At 46.2% G+C, this 19,545-nt stretch overlaps 1 protein-coding gene across 4 annotated transcripts in view; it reads right to left on the reverse strand.

Annotated features, from left to right (window-relative positions):
• Positions 1-19,545, reverse strand: part of LOC120522889 (SEC23 interacting protein) — a 114,758-nt gene that overhangs the window by 55,858 nt on the left and 39,355 nt on the right. For all 4 annotated transcript variants that reach the window (XM_039743661.1, XM_039743654.1, XM_039743676.1 and 1 more), the window contains exon 8: positions 14,521-14,662. In XM_039743661.1, the coding sequence (XP_039599595.1) occupies positions 14,521-14,662 (142 nt within the window). The remainder of the gene's footprint in view (positions 1-14,520; positions 14,663-19,545) is intronic.

Consider the following 19,545-nt stretch of genomic DNA (forward strand, 5'->3'; position numbering starts at 1 on the left):
TGAGTGGCCATGAGCTGCTGCCTGTAATAATGTAATATAAGCTGCCTTGGATAAAGGTGTCTATGCAACTGCACAAGTGATATTAGGTCCACTGATTTGTGTTATCTGTGGTGCGCTGGTGCCCTGCCTGGGGTTTGTTTCCTGCCTTGCGCCCTGTGTTGGCTGGGATTGGGTCCAGCAGACCCCCGTGACCCTGTAGTTAGGATATAGCGGGTTGGATAATGGATGGATGATGTGTGTTTTCTATTAAATAACAGGGAGGTTTTCTGGTTTATCATGGTGCTGGACAGAGAGGTGACATGCTGCATGCTGATCACAATTTCACTGCACTCTGAGAATGTGACAATGTGGCTACACAAACACAAGGGCTGTGAGGGATGAGGAGCCGACGCTCCCACAGAAGTCTTAAGGTAATCGTTACTCCTCACGCCTTGTAAACCCTGTCCGTATCTCGGTACCTCTGAACATAACGGCAGGTCACTTTGTCATTTATCAAAATGCCGTAGGAGCAGACCACAGCATCGGCAGCACCTCAGAGGACTCTCTAATCAGAGCAGTGAGTATCATTTTATCTAGATGTTTGTGAATTCAGATACTGTGGAGAACAGTCCTTGGCTCTAACTGTGATAAGAGCATTCAGTGATAAATAGAAACACAAGAGCACAACTAAGCAAGCAGTTGAAAATGTAGAATCTGGAGAAAGACATACGAGTCCATAGAGACGTGCAATGAAACTTCAATCAGTCACCTCTGCACTGCGCCTCTTATAAATACTGTCAGTCGATCAAGTCAGACAAAAGCACTTTACAAAAGTAAACAAGACCATCAAGGGGGTTCAGGCCAAACTCACAAGCACAATACAATACGGAGAGAGAAAAAAGCCAATAGATCTCACCTATCCATCATCTTAACAGCACCTCATTAAATGAAAAAAAAAATACAAATCTATAGTTGAAGAAGACGAGCAACAGGCTGCTTGACCCTGAGCAGCACAAACAAAGCTGGTAAATCTAAAAGAAACATTGAGGCCTCTCCATGTTTTAAGATGCCATTGCCGCAACACTGAGGCTCACTGAACTAAAATAAAAAAAAGTCGAATTCAAAACTAGGCCTTAAAACACAAAGCAGGCCTGGCATTGAAACGCAAAAGCAGGCCGAGGAACACACACTCAAAAAAAAAAAAACATATAAAAAGAGCCAAAGTACATGAACTTCAGGAGAGGGAATCCACCTCAGGGCAGTACTTGGATGGGAGACCACCTAGGAAAAGCTGGAGTTGTTGTTGGCAGAGGTGTGGGTGAAGCCAGCAGGGGGGCACTTACCCTGTGATCGATTAAACCGAGGTCCTGACACTCTGCGGTCATTAAAGATCCCTGGGCATCCTTCGTAAAGTGTAGGGTACAGTATCTCACAAGAGTGAGTCCACCTCTCACATGTCTGTAAATATTTTATGACATCTTTTCATGGGACAACACTGAAGATGTGACACTTTGATACAACGTAAAGCAGTCCGTGTACAGCTTGTATAACCGTGTCAATCTGCTGTCCCCCACACAGCCATTAATGTCTAAACCGCTGGCAACAAAAGTGGGTACTCTCCTAAGTGACAAATGTCCAAACTGTGCCCAATTCGCCATTTTCCGTCCCCGGTGTCATGTGACTCGTTAGTGTTATAAGGTCTCAGGTGTGTTAAATTTGGTGTCATCGCTCTCACACTCTCTCATACTGGTCACTGGAAGTTCAACATGGCACCTCATGGCAAAGAACTCTCTGAGGATCTGAAGAAAAGAATTGTTGCTCTCCATAAAGATGGCCGAGGCTAGAAGAAGATTGCCAACACCCTGAAACTGAGCCTCAGCGTGGTGACCAAGACCATACAGCGACAGGTTTAACAGGCCTCGCCACGGTCGACCAAAGAAGTTGAGTGCCACGTGCTCAGCGTCGTATCCAGAGTTTGTCTTTTGAAAACAGACGTATGAGTGCTGCCAGCATTGCTGCAGAGGTCAGCCCGGCAGTGCTCAGACCACATGCCCGCCGCACATGGCATCAAATTAGTCTGCACGGCTGTCATCCCAGAAGGAAGCTTCTTCTAAAGATGATGCACAAGACAGACAAGCAGACTAAGGACATAGATTACTGGAACTGATGAGACCAAGATCAACTTGTTTGGTTCAGATGGTGTCAAGCGTGTGTGGCGTCAACCAGGTGAGGAGTACAAAGACAAGTGTGTCTCACCTAAAGTCAAGTAAGGTGGTGGGAGTGTCGTGGTTTGGGGCTGCATGAGTGCTGCTGGCACTGGGGAGCTACAGTTCATTAAGGGAACCAGGAATGCCAACACGTACTGTGACATACTGAAGCAGAAACTGGGCCGCAGGGCAGTATGCCAACAAGTTGACGACCCCAAACACACCTCCAAGATGACCACTGAGGGGAAGGGTGCTGGACTGGCCAAGCAGGTCTCCAGACCTAAACCCTATTGAGCATCTGTGGGGCAGGTGGAGGAGCACAAGGTCTCTAACATCCAGCAGCTCATGGACGAGTGGAAGAGGATTCCAGTGGCCACCTGTGAAGCTCGTGTGAACTCCATGAGAGTTAAGGCAGTGCTGGAAAATAATGGTGGGCAGCCACACAGAATATTGACACTTTGGGCACAATGTGGACATTTGTCACTTAGGGGTGGACATTAATGGCTGTGTGGGGGACAGCAGATTGACACGGTGATACAAGCTGTACACGGACTACTTGACATCGTATCAAAGTGTCACATCTTCAGTGTTGTCCCATGAAAAGATATCATAAAATATTTACAAAGATGCCACGGGTGTACTCACTCTTGTGAGATACTGTATTACTGTATATCTCGATGTTCAGGCTATAATTGCCCACCAAGGCCTAGTCACACCACCATCTCTCTCAACTAACAGCTAACGTGTGGTGAGTGGACTGGCGTAACATGGCAGACGTCACATCATCCAGGTGGATTAGTGGGGGTTGAAGTGGCTCCCCACTCACAGTGTAAAAGTGCTTTGAGTGGTTTAAAGAATTTAAAGAACGATTATTTATTATTATAAACCTCTGTGCCAAAGCAGAAAACACAGTACTTTATTTAACAAAAGGGAGTTCATAAAGTGACATCCATAAAGAAGTACACGTAAATGGTAGCACTTCAAACAGGCAACCAGAAATCCAACAGGTCCAGGGGTCAATAATTAAAACCAAAAGGAAGAAATCTAAAAACCAAATAATCAAAACAGGAACTTACACAAAAACAAGTGAACCCAAGTGAAGTGAAGTGAAGACCATGAGCAACAGCTGACACCTCAACACTGGCCTGAGGCCTGCTGCGCCTACCTAGCCGCACGTCCACCATACTGAGAGCAGGACAGGTAACAGGGATGAATCTGTGTCTTGGTCACCTTACATTCTGTCATTTTCATTTCTGACGTACTCCTCGGGGTTATTAATGAAGTATATTATTATTCAGGAGATGGCAAACCTCCATCTTCAATGCAGCACTACCAATCATTTTGCCATCACTATGCCAGCTGCCAGTCATATGATATGAAAGTTAAATGGCAAATTGTGTCATTAGGATCTCCCTATTTAAGATGGCGGTTCTCAATATGCCAGTGTTGAAGGTCTCTAATCCTTACCAATTATTCTAGATCTGGTTAGTACGAGTCATTTTTCTGCCTTAAAACACTTTCCAGCACCGATTAGGCTCTTGGTTTTGGTCTTTTGGTGGCTAATGAATCCCTCGCCTGTCCCGCCAGCTACGCTCTTGTATGCTTTGCTAGTCATTTCTAGTCAGTCCCCAGAAACTTGTTAAAATCACATTCTGCTCGGAGCACACTTTTGCAATGTGTGTGTCTCTGGCATTTCAAAACAACATTCAACTAAATAAATGTGACTAATATACAAAAAAAGTGCATCACAAAATAACTGGAAAATAGAAGAATACTCGATGAAAAACAAACACAAAAGGAAAAATGCACAAAGATGGTTTCATTCACAAATCTATCAAAATAATACAACAGTACAATAAAGATGTAAGAATAAAAAAAGGTCCGCCGTCAGGCCTGAAGACTTGGCAAACCCATACGAGCATCTGCATCGGCGTCATGTCAAACGCACGAGTGTCAGCAGCACTCATTTGAACAGACGAGTGTGTAATGAGAGACGAAGCCAGCGCACTCCCATCAGCGCTGAGCAGCACGCACAGGAAGCCTGCAGCGCTCCAGCGAGCTCACGCACTTCAACGCACCGACATAAATATGTGTTTACTTTGACTTTAATTAAAACAGATTAGCGTGTTCTTCTCCTGCGGTACCCATTTGTCCCTGTCAAAGCATCACAGCCTGGAGTTTACCGATGAGTCTACGATTGTCCCAAAGCCCAGGGCTGTGCAAACTGCTGTCGCATAATTTAAGTGCCGACATTCAGCACCTACAATGCAGAGAAAGTGCAGACGTTTTAGTACGAGATGAGCACAGACAGGACACCTTTAAAGGCCAAACTCCAGAAAGACAACATAAAACTACTAATGTCACAAATACGGAGCCCAGTGAAATTCTTTTGCTCATACCAACAGTCTCCGGTGCCATGATAAACAGAAAGTGCAGTGAAAGGCACTATACAATACAGTGTGCCAGGCGGCAGGGCGCTGTGCCCCCTGGAGAGGGACAACGCCTCCCCCGGACCACGAGAGGGTAGCTGCCCTGGTTGGTATGGGGGCCACGTGAATGCAGCATGGAAGCTCAACCCTATTGGGGCCCATGGCCACTGCCAGGGGGTGCCCAGACAACTGAGGAGCCCTGGACATCAGCACTTCCGCCACACCCAGAAGTGCTGGCGGAGGTACCTCTGGGTGCTCATGTGGCAATTATGCCACACCAGGAAGTGCCGCGGGAAGCTCATCAGGAGGCACCTGGAGCACATCCGGGTGGCAATAAAAGGGGTCGCCTCCCTCCAGTCATCAGCCGGAGTTGGGTGGAAATGGACGAAGCTCGGAGGAGAGGAGTGGAGGCGGTGAAGGAGGGACAGACTAGTGGAAGGCCCAGACTTGGGGGTGTGTAGTGAAGGGACGTTGGACTGGAAACTTGTATATCTTGTAAATAAACGTGTGTGGTGTCTGCCCGTCTGTGCCAGGGCTGGTCTTTCACAACAGATAGAGAGAGAGAGCAGAAAACGGGAAAGGCACAATATTCAAAGTAGTCACCTTCCCTTGCAGTGTAATTTTCCCAGTGTCATACCAACTTTTTAATGCCATCATGTTTTTCGTTGGGCGCCTACGTAGCCACTGATGCGGATCAGTTCCAGGGTTCTTTCTTCATTCTTTGTGGTTGCAGCTGTAGTTGGACGCCCAGAGCGCTCTGCATCCGTCCCACTAGTAATAATAATTCTTTGCATCTATATAGCGCTCTTCCCACTACTCAAAGCGCTCAGCAATTGCAGGTTAAGGGCCTCGCTCAAGGGCCCAACAGAGCAGAGCCTCTTTTGACATTTACAGGATTCGAACCAGCAACCTTACGATTGCTAGTGCAGATCTCTAGCCTCAGAGCCACCACTAAGCCAGTTTCGAACATTTCAATCCACTCATAGACGACTCTAATGGCGCTTTTCCACTGCATAGTACGGCACAGCACGGTTCAGTACAGCTCACCTTGGTTCGGCTCAGTTCGGCTCGGTTTGCGTTTCGACTGCAGTTTAGTACCGCTTTAGAGTGGCCGGGATTATTCACGTGTCGTTATAGTTGCGCCGCCTCTACTGCCGTGACATCATCGTAAACGCGCCACAAGCGACCTCCTGAAAAACTTTTTCATTCCGCGTCGCCCCATCCAGCTGTCGCTGGATCCGCTCCTCGGCTACCAACGAGAGGAACGTCTGTACTTCCTCAACAGACCATGAAACAGCCATTTTTGGTTAAAACAAAATGGTGCGTCCGAACCTTCGCTGGCTGTGCTAAAAATCTAGCGGGTCTGTTGTGTCTCGTGTCGCAAGTTCAGTGACGCAGTAATGACGATATTCTCCGGCCAATCAGTGACCAGCAGAGTTTACACGTCACGTTTTGGTAACGGCGCGATTGGAACCTCGGCTGAGGTGGTACTAAAAAAAGGACCAGGTACCAGGTACTGTTCCCAGTGGAAAACCCCCCAAAAGTGAGCTGAACTGAACCGTGTCGTGCCGTACTATGCAGTGGAAAAGCGCCATAAGAGACAGAACTTGATCCCTGTACTGAGCACACATGCGGAGATGAACTGGTGCTCCTGGCACACCTTCTGCCCACAGAAAGCGTATGACAGAACGGTGTTCCTAAGTTTGGCAGCCATCTTAACCACAGGGTGACAAACATCTCTTCTACTAAACTGCAAGGGCAGCCCGGCTTGCCAGACAGAACTAGTCACATGACACTCTCAGACACGACCAATCACTACTCCTCTCGCCTTCACCGTTTCTAACGAAAATATAAAAGTGTGAAAACTTTGTGAACGTCCCTCGTATTGCAGCGATATGAGAATAGCCCTTCATAACACGGTGTCCTGTTTATCACATGCCAATGTGTTCACAACAAATGGGCGTTTGGGGGGTGTATTGTGTCCCCCACCATAAATTTAGTATGATCTACCTGGTGGGGGTTGGTCAGTTTCACTTTGGTTAAACAAGCGCAGTCCCCAAAGCAGGGTGGGGGGTCACCAGAGCGTCAAGATGAATCGAGCGCAAGTGTAATCGCCAAAGCTTTCGCTTCTTCGGTGAATTGAGCCTCATCTTCAGACCAGGGGGTTACGAAGGCTCGACTGTGATCCACCTGTGATGCTGTTGCTGTGAATCGAGCTCGATCGTCGTAGCAGGTTGGGGCGTGCTTTTGTCAAGCGTGTGAGTGCCATGTCCCACCTGCAATGCCACCACAGCCCACTAGTTGGGAAATCCTGATATAACACAAAGGAGGACAAGTATAAAAAGACACTGCATAATAGACAGATGGCAGGGCTGCCAGATCAAACATGGCTCTGGGCGCCACAAACCCAGGGACCCCAGGAATATAAGTGGGGTTGCCCAACTGTGGAGGCTGTCAAGTGTCATGGAGACGGAGAGCTTGTGGGCAGCTCCATCTAGCTGTTTGAAGAGCATGTGAAGCTTTATTGAGCTGGTAGCTTGTGTGCCCAGTGGGACTAATTTTAGGGAGGACTTTTTATTTTGTCATTAAACAAGTTGGTACCCCAAAGATTTTTCGAAGCCTCAGCATTCTTCACTTCACACTTAAGTTCGAATATATTCAAATATTTACTTGGATTTAATTGTAACATTCAAACTGTATTGTTCTTTTATAGCTAACTTGACAGCCCTGCTAGGCAGACAGGCAACTATATAATACACAATTGAGGGCACAACTTTCCACACACCTTGTCCAAAACATTTCAGCCTCTAAATAGCCCAACTTCACACACGTAACATTACCAAACAATTCCTGTGTGAAGTCCATCCATCCATCATCCAACCCGCTATATCCTAACTACAGGGTCACAGGGGCCTGCTGTAGCCAATCCCAGCCAACACAGTGCACAAGGCAGGAATCAAACCCTGGGCAGGGCGCCAGCCCACCACATGGCGCGCACACACACACACACACACACACCAAGCACACACACTAAGGACAATTTAGGATCACCAATGCACCTAACCTGCATGTCTTTGGACTGTGGGAGGAAACCCGCACAGACACGGGGAGAACATGCAGACTCCACATATGCAAATCCAGGTCTCCTTACTGCGAGGAAGCAGCGCTACCCAGTGTGCCACCGTGCGGCCCTCCTGTGTGAAGTCCACTAGCATATCGACTTCACTTCCATAGGAGTTTTGATTAAGAGAACCAATTTATTTCAACTTTTAACCAGCATGTCAGATTTTCAGTGGGCCAGAAGTTTCCACACACCAAGTTGGCATCTGGTGGTGGTCCCTTTAAATCACCTTCAACAAGTTTCTCACAATATTTGGCCAGCGTTTTCAGCCCGTTACTCCAGACAGAGCTGGTATAGCCAAGTCAAGGTCAGGGGCCTCCTTGCTTGGACACGTTTTTCAGTTGGGCCCACAGATTTTCCCCATGCGATTTCATGTTACACAACCCTAATTATTGATACAATACGTCAAAACATATTGCAATATCTTGTATATACAGCAAATGTCTACAGGTGGAAGAGTGTGTGTGTGTGTCTGTCTGTCTGTCTGTCCCGGAAGTGAGAGGTGGAGTCGGGGTAAGAGCTCCGCCTCCAAGGATACGCAAGCGAGGGCAGCACGTCAGCAAAACGCAACCTCTGAAGAAAGAGTCACTCGCTTAGCAGCTAACACAGAAGCGAGGCGAGAACGTCAGCAAAGCGAATCCTCCTAGCAGAGAGACGCCCACAGGAGTTCCTTTCAAATCCTGACATCTCTACATTTCAATTTTTTTTCTGACTAGTTCAATAGCTACTAGGACCCTGGGCTTTTTACAGAACGGCCTTACACAGCTAGTCTGATATATAAATATTTTCCATCATTTCCAGCTGGCATAGGAAGGTTTCATCCATCTATTCTGCTTAAATAGAAACACAACAGACACTCTTAAAATGGTGTCATTTTCCATTCTTAAATCAAGATCCACTTTCAATTTGTGTCCACAAATCCCTAACAGTATGACACGTCACATGCTGAGCAATTTAATCCGTGTCAGCGAGCACTTCAGCTGTTATGTGGAGAAAGCCGCCAGGCTGTGGTGCTGCTATCCAAATCCTGCTGCTGAAGTTGAGAGGTCAGCTTTCGTGTCCCAGAGGGGGTTATCAGACTCCTGCACACGACGAAACTTGTTTTAAACCGTGGCGTAGTGGTTAAGGACTCCGTGTGCCTGGGATGCTTTTAAAGTGATCACTGGTTACAAATGCAGCCTTCAAACCCCGACCACACACACACACACACACTAATCTCATACAAAGCGTGGGCATTGAAGGTTCCCCCTGTACCTCTCAGGACCTCAAACCACCCGACCTCTCCCTCAATCAGTCCAACTGCACATCCCCTCTCTGCATTCCTGTGTGTGAAGTCCGTTTGCTTTTACGGAGACAAAAATGTCATCAAAGCTCCTGGTGCAGATACAGAACTTCTCTCCATTCACAATCAATCATTGTTCTGACATGTTGGCTCCCGTATTTCCTGACATTTTCTCTCAGTCTTTGGCTCAATGCAATGTCTTCATATGATTCAAAGAATCCCCAACCCTCCTTGTGCCAAAGTAGCAAAACACCTAACAGTGTAAATGATTACAGGCCAGTGGCGCCAACCCCTGCAATAATGAAATCATCTGAGCGTCAAACTCTTCAGCATCTCAAATCTGCCACATATTCTCTCCTCCACAGACTGTTTCCTGTGCCAACAGGTTGGCTGGGGATGCGGTGAACACGGCGGATCTCCAATACATCTTGTACCATTACGGCGGCTCTGAGGCTAAGGATCTGCGCTGGTATCCCGAAGGTTGCCGGTTCGAATCCCCGTCACTTCCAAAAGAGATCCTACTCTGCTGGGCTCTTGAGCAAGGCCGTTAACCTGTAATTGCTCCAGTGGCGCTGTACAATGTACAATGGCTGACCCTGCACTCTGATCCCAAGGGGTATTCGAAAACTAACAAATTCCTAATATGAGAAATTGTATAAGGCGAAAGAAATAAAGAACAAAAAAAAAAAAATATCAAGACCCTCTAGCTCAGCTTTTCTCAAACTTTTGGTGGGGCCGTGAGAAATGATTGCATATTTATAGTATTTATATTTTTATACTTATCAGCCTTTACCATCCGAGGGAAAGTAAGTGACTGAGCTTTGTCGTTACCCCCACCACCTAGACCCGACCACTAATCCGCTGTTCCGTTATTCCCTGCCAGCACATTGTTTTCCCACCGTTATCGCTCAGCACAAACCAGCCGTTAAAAATTATCGATTCTTTTGTAGAATCAAAACACTTGAACAGTTTTCGTATAATTTAGAAGCAAATAAGAGCGCTAAAGGTGGATACAGTGGAACCTTGGTTCACGAACGTCTCGGTACACGTACAAATCAGACCAAAAAGTTCGCCAAACTTTTGCCTCGGTTCACGACCACACACTCGCTATACGAACAAGCCAGTTTCCCTTTCGGTTTGTACATGTTTAGTCTCTCCCTGTGCAGCGAGTGAGCAAGAGAGAGAGAGAGTGATACACACGCAGGCGCGCGAGAGAGGAGCGCACACACACACACACACACACACACACGCACACGCACACGCACACGCACACACAAGAGAGGCACTCCAGGCTCGCGAAAGACAGAGACACACACAGGCGCATGAGAGAGACACACACACACACAAACACACACGAAAAAGAGTGAGTGAGCGAGCCAGGTTTTATGTGTCAGATTTTCATTTTGGAGTATGCATGCTCCGGTTCTTTGATGTATGGATTACTTTCAAGCTCAAATGCATGCAAAGTTTAAAAACCAGACTCCATTTCCTGTCAGAAGTCAGAGTAGAACTTTGAACTGCACGTCCCAAAAAGCAACAATGGGACTCTTGCTAGAGATGAAGGGCCAAATGAGAACTGGGAGAATTCAAAACCACTTTTAAACACAGTATGGGCGTGGGTGTGTGTGTGTGTGCCTGCACAAACAGGTGTCCCGTCTAAGGCAGTTTCGTGCTTTGCATGCAGTATTGTGTGAATAGTCAGAAGAAGAAGGAGGAGGAGAAGAGGAAGGGGAGACGTATCCAGAGGCAGGAGGAGAGGAGGAAGATAAAGAGTGGAACTGAGGGTAGGAACTTTGAATGTTGGCAGTGTGACTGGTAAAGGGGAGAGAGTTAGCAGATATGATGGAGAGAAGGAAGGCTGATATATTGTGTGTGAAGAGACTAAAGGGAAGGGGAGTAAGGCCAGGGGGATCAGTGGGGGATTCAAATTGTTCTATCATGGTATGGATGGAAGGAGAAATGGAGTAGGAGTTATTCTGAAGGAACAGCATGTCAAGAGTGTTTGGAGGTGATGAGAGTGTCAGGCAGAGTGATGATGATGAAGCTGGAAATTGGAGGTGTGATGATAAATGTTGTTAGTGCATATGCACCACAAGTTGGGTGTGCGATGGAGGAGAAAGAAGATTTTTGGAACGAGTTCGATGAAGTGATGAACAGTGTACCCAAGAGACAGAAAGTGGTGTGGTGTTATGGGTCCACAGCTCGCTTAGCAAAGGCCGTTTTTAAATAAATAATCACCGCACTCACGGCAGCGTAGTGAGGGGGCGTAGTGGTCGTAGCAAGCCACGGGGCGATCTGCAGTGTGGGCGTTTCTCACTTAGTGCACAGGTGAGGAACTGCCCACATCCATGATTGTTCTTGTGGCTAATGTGCTGCAGCTGCTATGGCCCCTCGCATTATAAAAGAAGCGCGAGTCGGTTGAGATGAGAAGCAGAGAAATGAGTAAAAAGAAAAGGACGGATGTTACAGGGAGCAAGTCGGTGAGAGAGAGACAAGGAACGTGTGGGCGAGCGAGCGCTCGTGGGCAGCTGCGAGGAAGCTGGGTGTTAGGCCGACACCCAGGAGTTGGAGTTGTAGTCACTCCCGCTGAGCGATCATGTAGCAGGAGTGACCAGAGAAGGAGAAGACTGTCCGCGCAAGGCCGGGGAGGTGGCGGGAGTCGGGAGACTTGGAGTTGTAGTCCTTGGTGTGGGCGTCCTGGAGACTAAGGAGTCCAAGTCTCAGGCCTGGGATGAGTGCCAGACCGAAGCCAGGATCAGGAGGTCTCCAGACCTGTGTGTGTGTGAGTTGAAGAGGGCAGCTGAAGAGTGTGTCTCGCCTGCTGCAAAGCCTAGTCGGGAGAAGCAGGTGAGACGCTAACAGAAAAGAAGCACCAGGCTTGTCATTGTTGTTGGTTTTAAAGACTTCTTCCTAAGGAACATTTTAACCACGTTTTAAAAGGAGTGTTTTTTTTTTGTGTGTGTATTTTTTTTAACCTCCACGTTTGGTTTTTATGGATTATTTATTTAATGATGAAGAATTTCGAATCACTGCACTCTATTTGAACACTGTTTTTGTTGATTTGATTTTTAATAAAAGCACTTTGCACTTGTTGAACCATCCCCTTGCTCAATTGTTATTGCATCAACTGTCTAGCTCATCTCGGTGACATTATCAACGGTGTTGGGTTCAAGGGCTCCTGAACAGCGAGGGGAGCATGGAGCAGAACCCGCATCATGACAAGTGGTGATTGGAGTGGATTTCAATGGACATGTTGGTGAACAGTGGAGACGAGGAGGTGATGGGTAGGTATGGTGTCAAGAAGAGGAATGAAGGTCAGAGGACAGTGGATTTTGCCAAAAGGATGGACATGGCTGTGGTGAAGACGTATTTTAAGAAGAGGGAGGAACACAGGGTGGCGTACAAGAGTGGAGGAAGATGCATACAGGAAGATGACATCCTATGCAGAAGAGTTGATCTGAAGAAGACTGCAAAGTGGTGGCAGGGGAAAGTGTAGTTAGACAGCATAGGATGGTGGTTGGACACTAAGGAGGGAGAAAAGGACCGGTGGGCTACAGAGAGGGGCCGAGCTTGGAAAGATGAGCAGCAGGGTAGGATGATAAAGGATAAAGATGGAAACATACTCACAAGAGAGGAGAGTGTGATGAGAAGATGGAAAGAGTACTTTGAGAGGCTGATGAATGAACAGAACGAGAGAGAGAAGAGGTTAGATGATGAGGAGATAGTGAATCAGGAAGTGCAACGGATTAGCAAGGAGGAAGTAAGGACAGCGATGAAGAGGATGAAGAATGGAAAGGTTGTTGGTCTGGATGACATGCCTGTGGAAGCATGGAGGTGTTTAGGAGAGATGGCAGTGGAGTTTTTAACCAGATTGTTTAATGGAATCTTGGAAAGTGAGAGGATGATGAGGAGTGGAGAAGAAGTGTACTGGTGGGCCGATATTTAAGAATAAGGGGGATGTGCAGGACTGTAGCAACTACAGGGGGATAAAACTGATGAGGCACAGCATGAAGTTATGGGAAAGAGTAGAGGAAACTCCGTTAAGGAGTGAGGTGATGATTAGTGAGCAGCAGGATGGTGTCATGCCAGCAAAGAGCACCACAGATGTGATGTTTGCTCTGAGGATGTTGATGGAGAAGTTTAGAGAAGACCAGAAGGAGTTGCATTGTGTCTTTGTGGACCTGGAGAAAGCAAATGACAGGGTGACCAGAGAGGAGCTGTGGTGTTGTATGAGGAAGTCGAGAGTGGCAGAGAAGTACGTAAGAGTGTTACAGGATATGTAAGAAGAAGTGTGACTGTGGTGAGGTCTGCGGTGGGAGTGACGGAGGTGGGATTACATCAGGGATCGGCTCTGAGAAATAAGACCTTTCTTATTTATAATGGTGATGGACAGGCTGACAGACGAGATTAGACAGGAGTCTCCGTAGACTATGATGTTCGCTGATGACATTGTGATCTGTAGTGAGAGTAGGGAGGAGGTTGAGGAGACCCTGGAGAGGTGGAGATATGAGAGGAGAGGAATGAAGGTCAGTAGGACCACCAAGACAGAATACATGTGTGTGAATGAGAGGGAGGTCAGTGGAGTGGTGAGGATGAGGGGAGTAGAGATGGCGAAGGTGGAGGAGTTTAAATACTTGGGATCAACAGTACAGAGTAATGGAGAGTGTGGAAGAGAAGTGAAGAAGAGAGTGCAGGCAGGGTGGAGTGGGTGGAGAAGAGTGTCAGGAGTGATTTGTGACAGATGAGTATCAGCAAGAGTGACAGGGAAGGTCTACAGGACGGTAGTCAGACCAGCTGTGTTATATGGGCTGGAGATGGTGGCACAGGAGACAGAGCTGGAGGTGGCAGAGTTAAAGATGTTAAGATTGGCATTGGGTGTGACAAGGATGGACAGGATTAGAACTGAGGACATTAGAGGGTCAGCTCAGGTGGGACGGTTGGGAGACAAACTCAGAGAGGCGACATTGTGTTGGTTTGGACATGTGCAGAGGAGAGATGCTGGGTATATTGGAAGAAGGATACTAAGGATAGAGCTGCCAGGGAAGAGGAAAACAGGAAGGCCTAAGCAAGAGAGAACATGCAGGTGATGGATGTAACAGAATAAGATGACGAGAACAGGAAGATATGGAAGAAGATGATCTGCTGTGGTGACCCCTAACAGGAGCAGCTGAAAGAAGAAGACGACTGTCTGGATAGGCTGGATCAAATGGGTTCAAGATGGTTGTGTTATGTTGCCCTCTACAGGCACAAAGCCTACAGAACATAACCTGTAGCATGAGACTGATTTAACTGCTCAACTTGTATGTAAGCGGATCATATTCGTTGGAACATAATGGCTCTTTAATTAATAACTAAACAGTTCTCAGATGCTATAATCTTATGGAGTACCTTCGGAGAATATTTCACAAGAACTCATAACCAGATCTTCTACCCGAGTCCAACCTGTATGGAAAGCTCTTTGAGTGGTAAGAAAGGCACTATATAAATGTAAAGAATCGTTACCGATCAACGCCTGTCGCATCTCCATGTAGGGCCATGTACCACAGGACAGGAAGGAACTCGATGCGGTTGATTTTCTTTTCTTCTTGAGCCTTCTTGAAGTGACTCTGCACCAGTTTCAAGGACACACTCCTGAAGTCATCAACTGAAAGAGAAAAACAGAAAAGGTCCAAAACAGGAAGAGTTTGAGTTCATTTGAATAAGAAACAAATAATTGCATTGGAGTGCCCTCTGGTGGATTAGACAGGCATTACAGGTGAAGGACTACAATACATTTACCATTTCTTGTTTATTGTTCTTAAACATCAGCCTCCATTTGAAATTATGAAGAGAAACAGGAGGAAGGGTCTGCCCATATCCCAAGACCATCACATTTACCACTGGGTCCAGATGCATTCGGTTTACTGGGGTGTTACACAGTTGCAGAGGACTCACCTGACATACCTTTAGCGTCACCTTGAGGCAGAGGAAGCGAAACACAAGGCAGCAGTAGTACTACTCTGTAGAGTACAGGGAACTCTTACACGCAAGTCCTACCAACACACAACACGTCAACTCTCGCTGGTGCCACGATAAATAAGTAAGTATCAAATTATATAGAGAGCTGCAATTGAGATGTGCAAGTTCAGACGTCGTATCTGTTAGGAACTATCAGTCAAACAATGTGAGGCCGGTGTGTGGTCTGTCTCGATTGACATCAGATCATTCTGATACCCTCCGACACATCACGGTCTGACAAAATGCAGCAATGAAGATTTAAATGTTAAGTGACACAAGTTTCACGGTCAGGTAGATCTACTGACTAACGATGGCGCTGGAGATTGAGGACGTGCTGCTTGTTGATTAGCACACAGACAAGGATGAATTTCATGGGACCCTGTACACATGACAATACGATTTATAAGTTCATACAGCTGTAATTAATAGAAAACACACAGCTCACCCGATGGTCTCCTGACTGTTGTTCCTATGATCCAATTACCTGAAACCTTCCAGAGAACTCCCTGACTATCCATATCTGGTAATATTTATGTGGCTGAGGAACTCGAGGTTTTCACACTGGATAATTGAAAAAGCCAAAAAAAAATACCAAAGAGAATTCATTATGTACTTCATTGATTACTGATTGTGTCGATCACATCAAGCTGAGGAACGTGCTCAGGAAAATGGGAAATCCAGAAACATCTCACTCTCCTCATGAGAACCGCAGTAAGGACAGAGCATGAGAGCAGGGCGAAACAGACTGTCTAAAGGCTGGCACAGGAGTGAGGCAGGGCTGTACACTCCACGCGTATTTATTCAATCTAACATATGTGGAATACAGAAGAACCTCGGGTCATGACCGTAACTCGTTCCAAAACTCTGGTCGTGACCCAAACTGATTTCCCCCATAACATTGCATGTAAATAACATTAATCTGTTCCAGACCATACGAACTGTATGTAAATATATATATTTTAAAGGTTTTTAAGCACATAAATAGTTAATTATACCATAGAATGTGCAGTTTAATAGTAAACTAAGTGTAAACACATTGAATAACACTGAGAAAACCTTGAACAGAGAAAACTAACATTGCAGGAGTTCACGCTGCAGCCTTACGAGCCGCTCGCTGTAAACACCTTTTTTTTTAATGAGTTTTAAGCATAGGGAAAAAAATGAAAATTTGAAAAATCCGTAATTTACACAAAAACTAACCATAAACGACCAAGAAAACTAACCTTGCAGCAAATGGCCATGAATCTTCCTGGCTTTCTCGCATAACATCGCCTCGCTTACGCTATCCCCTGCAAGTTGCCTTTCGTTCAGCCACACTAGTCACAGTTTTTCCACCTCTTCCAGCACTTGAGGCCTCTGCTTGGTTAACACTGTAACTCCTTTTGCAACATCAGCTGCTTTAATGGCCTCTTTCTGCTTTAGAATAGTCGAAATTGTAGATTTTGACTAATTGTACTCAGCGGCAAGATCAGTAACACGAACGCAACGCTCATACTTTTCAATAATTTCTTTCTTTAATTCGATTTCAATTTTCTTCGAACCTTTCTTCTCGCCATCACTACCACTCTTCACTTGCTTAGAGGCCGTGGGTAATTGTAAAAATGAATGCAAAAGCACACGAAGTAGAGCACAAAGAGTTCACAGCGAATGCACTCACGTCTGACCGAGAACAATGTACAGGGAGAGACTGAACACGTGCGGAAATCATCGGCGCGTATGAACCAGAAGGGAAACTGGATTGTTCGTCACCCGAGCGTGCGGTCGTCAACAGATGCAAAAGTTTGGCAAACTTTTTGGTCATAACCCGATTTTGTACGTGTTCCGAGACGTTCGTGACCCGAGGTTCCACTGTACACAAGCAAGGAGATGAGTGTGATTTTAAAATTGGAGGAAGGAACATCAATAACCTGCGCAGTGCTGATGACACAACCCTGAGAGCCGAAAATGCAAAGGATCTGGAAGATCTAGTAAGAGAAATCATAAAGCAAAGTGAGAAAAAGCGGCGAAAACCTCTCTCTCTATATATATATATATGTCTGTAGGCTTTTCACGAGACTTTAGACTGGGTTTTTTTGCTAGAATTTGCTAGAACATGCGCTAAGTTCACTTGCAGGAGTGACTTATTCGTGTTAACCTGAGGCAGAGGGCCGAGGGGAGGGGAAAGTGTGACATCAGGAGTGGGGAGTCCTCCTTGCTGAAGTGCCAGCCTGCCAGCCTCCGCTCGAATCGCTCTACCTCTGGCCATGGACCTTGCCTCTGCTTAGCTAGCGATACTTGTTTATCTACTCTCTACATATAAAATCCTAAGCCTAAAACTGCAACGATTTTGTGCAATGACTTTATTAGACGTTTTAATGTCACGTGTTTTGTCACGCTTTAAATTGGGCTTATTTTAAAACCTACAGATTTACTTCCTTTTTTCTACCTTACACCTTGTGACTTTTTTTTTGTGGGACTATATCTAAAGCAAGGCGTATGCCACTAAACCCCATAACCTGTCGCAGCTTGAGGAAAGAATCAGCACGGCCTGCAGTGAGGTCGGGTAAGAGATGCTACAAAACGCCGGAGAGGCTTGTGTCCAAAGGTGACTGACAGTTGTCGAAAATGGAGGCGCTCGTGAAGGTATACATCTAGTCTTCAAGGTGCTAGAATGTGATGGCATGCCTAGCAAGTAAAACTGCAACAACTCCTTTGTTGATGCTAGAAATATTAATACATTCAGTTCCTGGTGTCATTTTTAGGAATTTATTAAAAGTTGTGATAAATCCCGGGCATCAGTGAGCCCCAAACCCCAACATAATCACCAAACGCAGTACTTTATCAAAATTTACAAAGGGTTTTATTTAAATACCTCCAAAAGTATCACCACCGCACTGCCCTTCTCCAGTCAAGTGTTGCCTCTCTACCACCCAGCTCTGACTTGCCCGCGTAAGGGAGTGCGGTCCCTTTTATTACAGACCTGGGAGTACTTCCGGTGCCAGGGCGATTGCCCGATGGAAGTACTTCCAGGTCACATGGAAGTCCATTATTTGAGCAGGGAATTTTGAGTTTGTTTCCCTGGAATGCCCTCTTGTGGCACCCTGTGACCCCAGCAGGGCTGCCCTGCCAGACTACATTTCCCGGCATTGCCTGCTGGCTTCCCACTGGGTGGGGATATCAGGGACTGCTTCCATCTAGCGTGCTGGGGGATTAACTGTTCCCTAGCGATCTCTCTGCTTCTATAGGGGCTGTCCGTACATTTCTTCCTTCCGGTTTTGTTTCCTTTCCTGGCCGGGATGTCCGTCCAGCCCGGGTGGCATGTACTAAGTGTAAAGTGACTTTTGGGACACCCTGTATATGTTTGGTATCATTCTTTTCAGATGTTATCGAACTTTAATGTGATGTTGTTAGATTTTCAGATTCTTGTTCCGTTTTTAAATTCTAAACTAAAGAATATGAAGAACTTGCATCCCGTGAGACGAGACTTTGTGCCAAGAGATTTACCCAAGCCTGGGGCAGGAAATAAAAGACAAAGAGTAGATGACAAAGACTGTACGTACAGGCTTTTTAAATGTATGAAGCGCAGCGTGAGATGCAGATCACGTGGCATGGCAGCAGCAGTAAGCCAGCAGTTGATTGAGCAAAGAGGAGGTAAAAAAAACTATTTGTTTCCCATTGTATCACTATTTAAGAGGGGGCTTTAGAGGAGTGACCGCGTCTCCTTGGGGTGCGTTCAGCCCCCTTCTTCACAACGCGAGTGGCAGAGACACGAAGTGGCTGGCGCATAGCGCAGGCCGAGGGGGTTGGCGAGCGAAGTGAGCAGGAGGCAAACCCTCTAGTTGATTTATAAAGTCTGTCCTGTTTCACTACTATGCCAGCGGAGCAGCAGGGGATGACTAGCTAAAATATAAAGGAGACCAAACTAGTGACCACAGATAGGATAACCAGATACTCACGTAGTGGATTACTTCTGCCTTTTATCATCATCAACACTAAAGGAACAAGCAGTTAAGAAATACACCAGAGACTAGCACACAGTGGAAGAGCCACAAAGCCCTTAGAGAAGTATTCAAGTGCCGTGAAGTGAAAGTGGGACTGTTAAGAAGCAGGATAAGAAAATTACTGGTAGTTTTGAACTTTGGCGTTGAAGAAGCTTCCTAAGAATACCGTGGACAGCCAAAAAATCAATCTGGAGCTCTCACTCGAGGAACAAATGACCAAACTATCCTACTTCAGGCACATCCTGTGAAAACCCAACTCTCTGACAAAGTTAAGCAGAAAGAGCAGAAGACAACAACCAGCCAGTAAGGTGGGTGGATTCAGTTAGAGAGGTAGGAGTGCACTGAGACTTCAAACAACAGATCCTCTTGAAGAAAGTATGTCAAAAATGACTTGTTAGCACCAAGTGGTCATCAACGTTTATATTTTAACAATGACACCAACCTAAGTGGAATGGCATTGAGTCCAGAATCAGAACAGAACACAGGTACAGGCAGATTTGGAAGATAAAAAGTGTTACCTGCAGGAAGGAGAAATGTCAGATTTAAATAC

The sequence above is a fragment of the Polypterus senegalus genome, chromosome 1 (assembly GCF_016835505.1).
Source record: "Polypterus senegalus isolate Bchr_013 chromosome 1, ASM1683550v1, whole genome shotgun sequence".
Classification (NCBI taxonomy): domain Eukaryota; kingdom Metazoa; phylum Chordata; class Cladistia; order Polypteriformes; family Polypteridae; genus Polypterus; species Polypterus senegalus.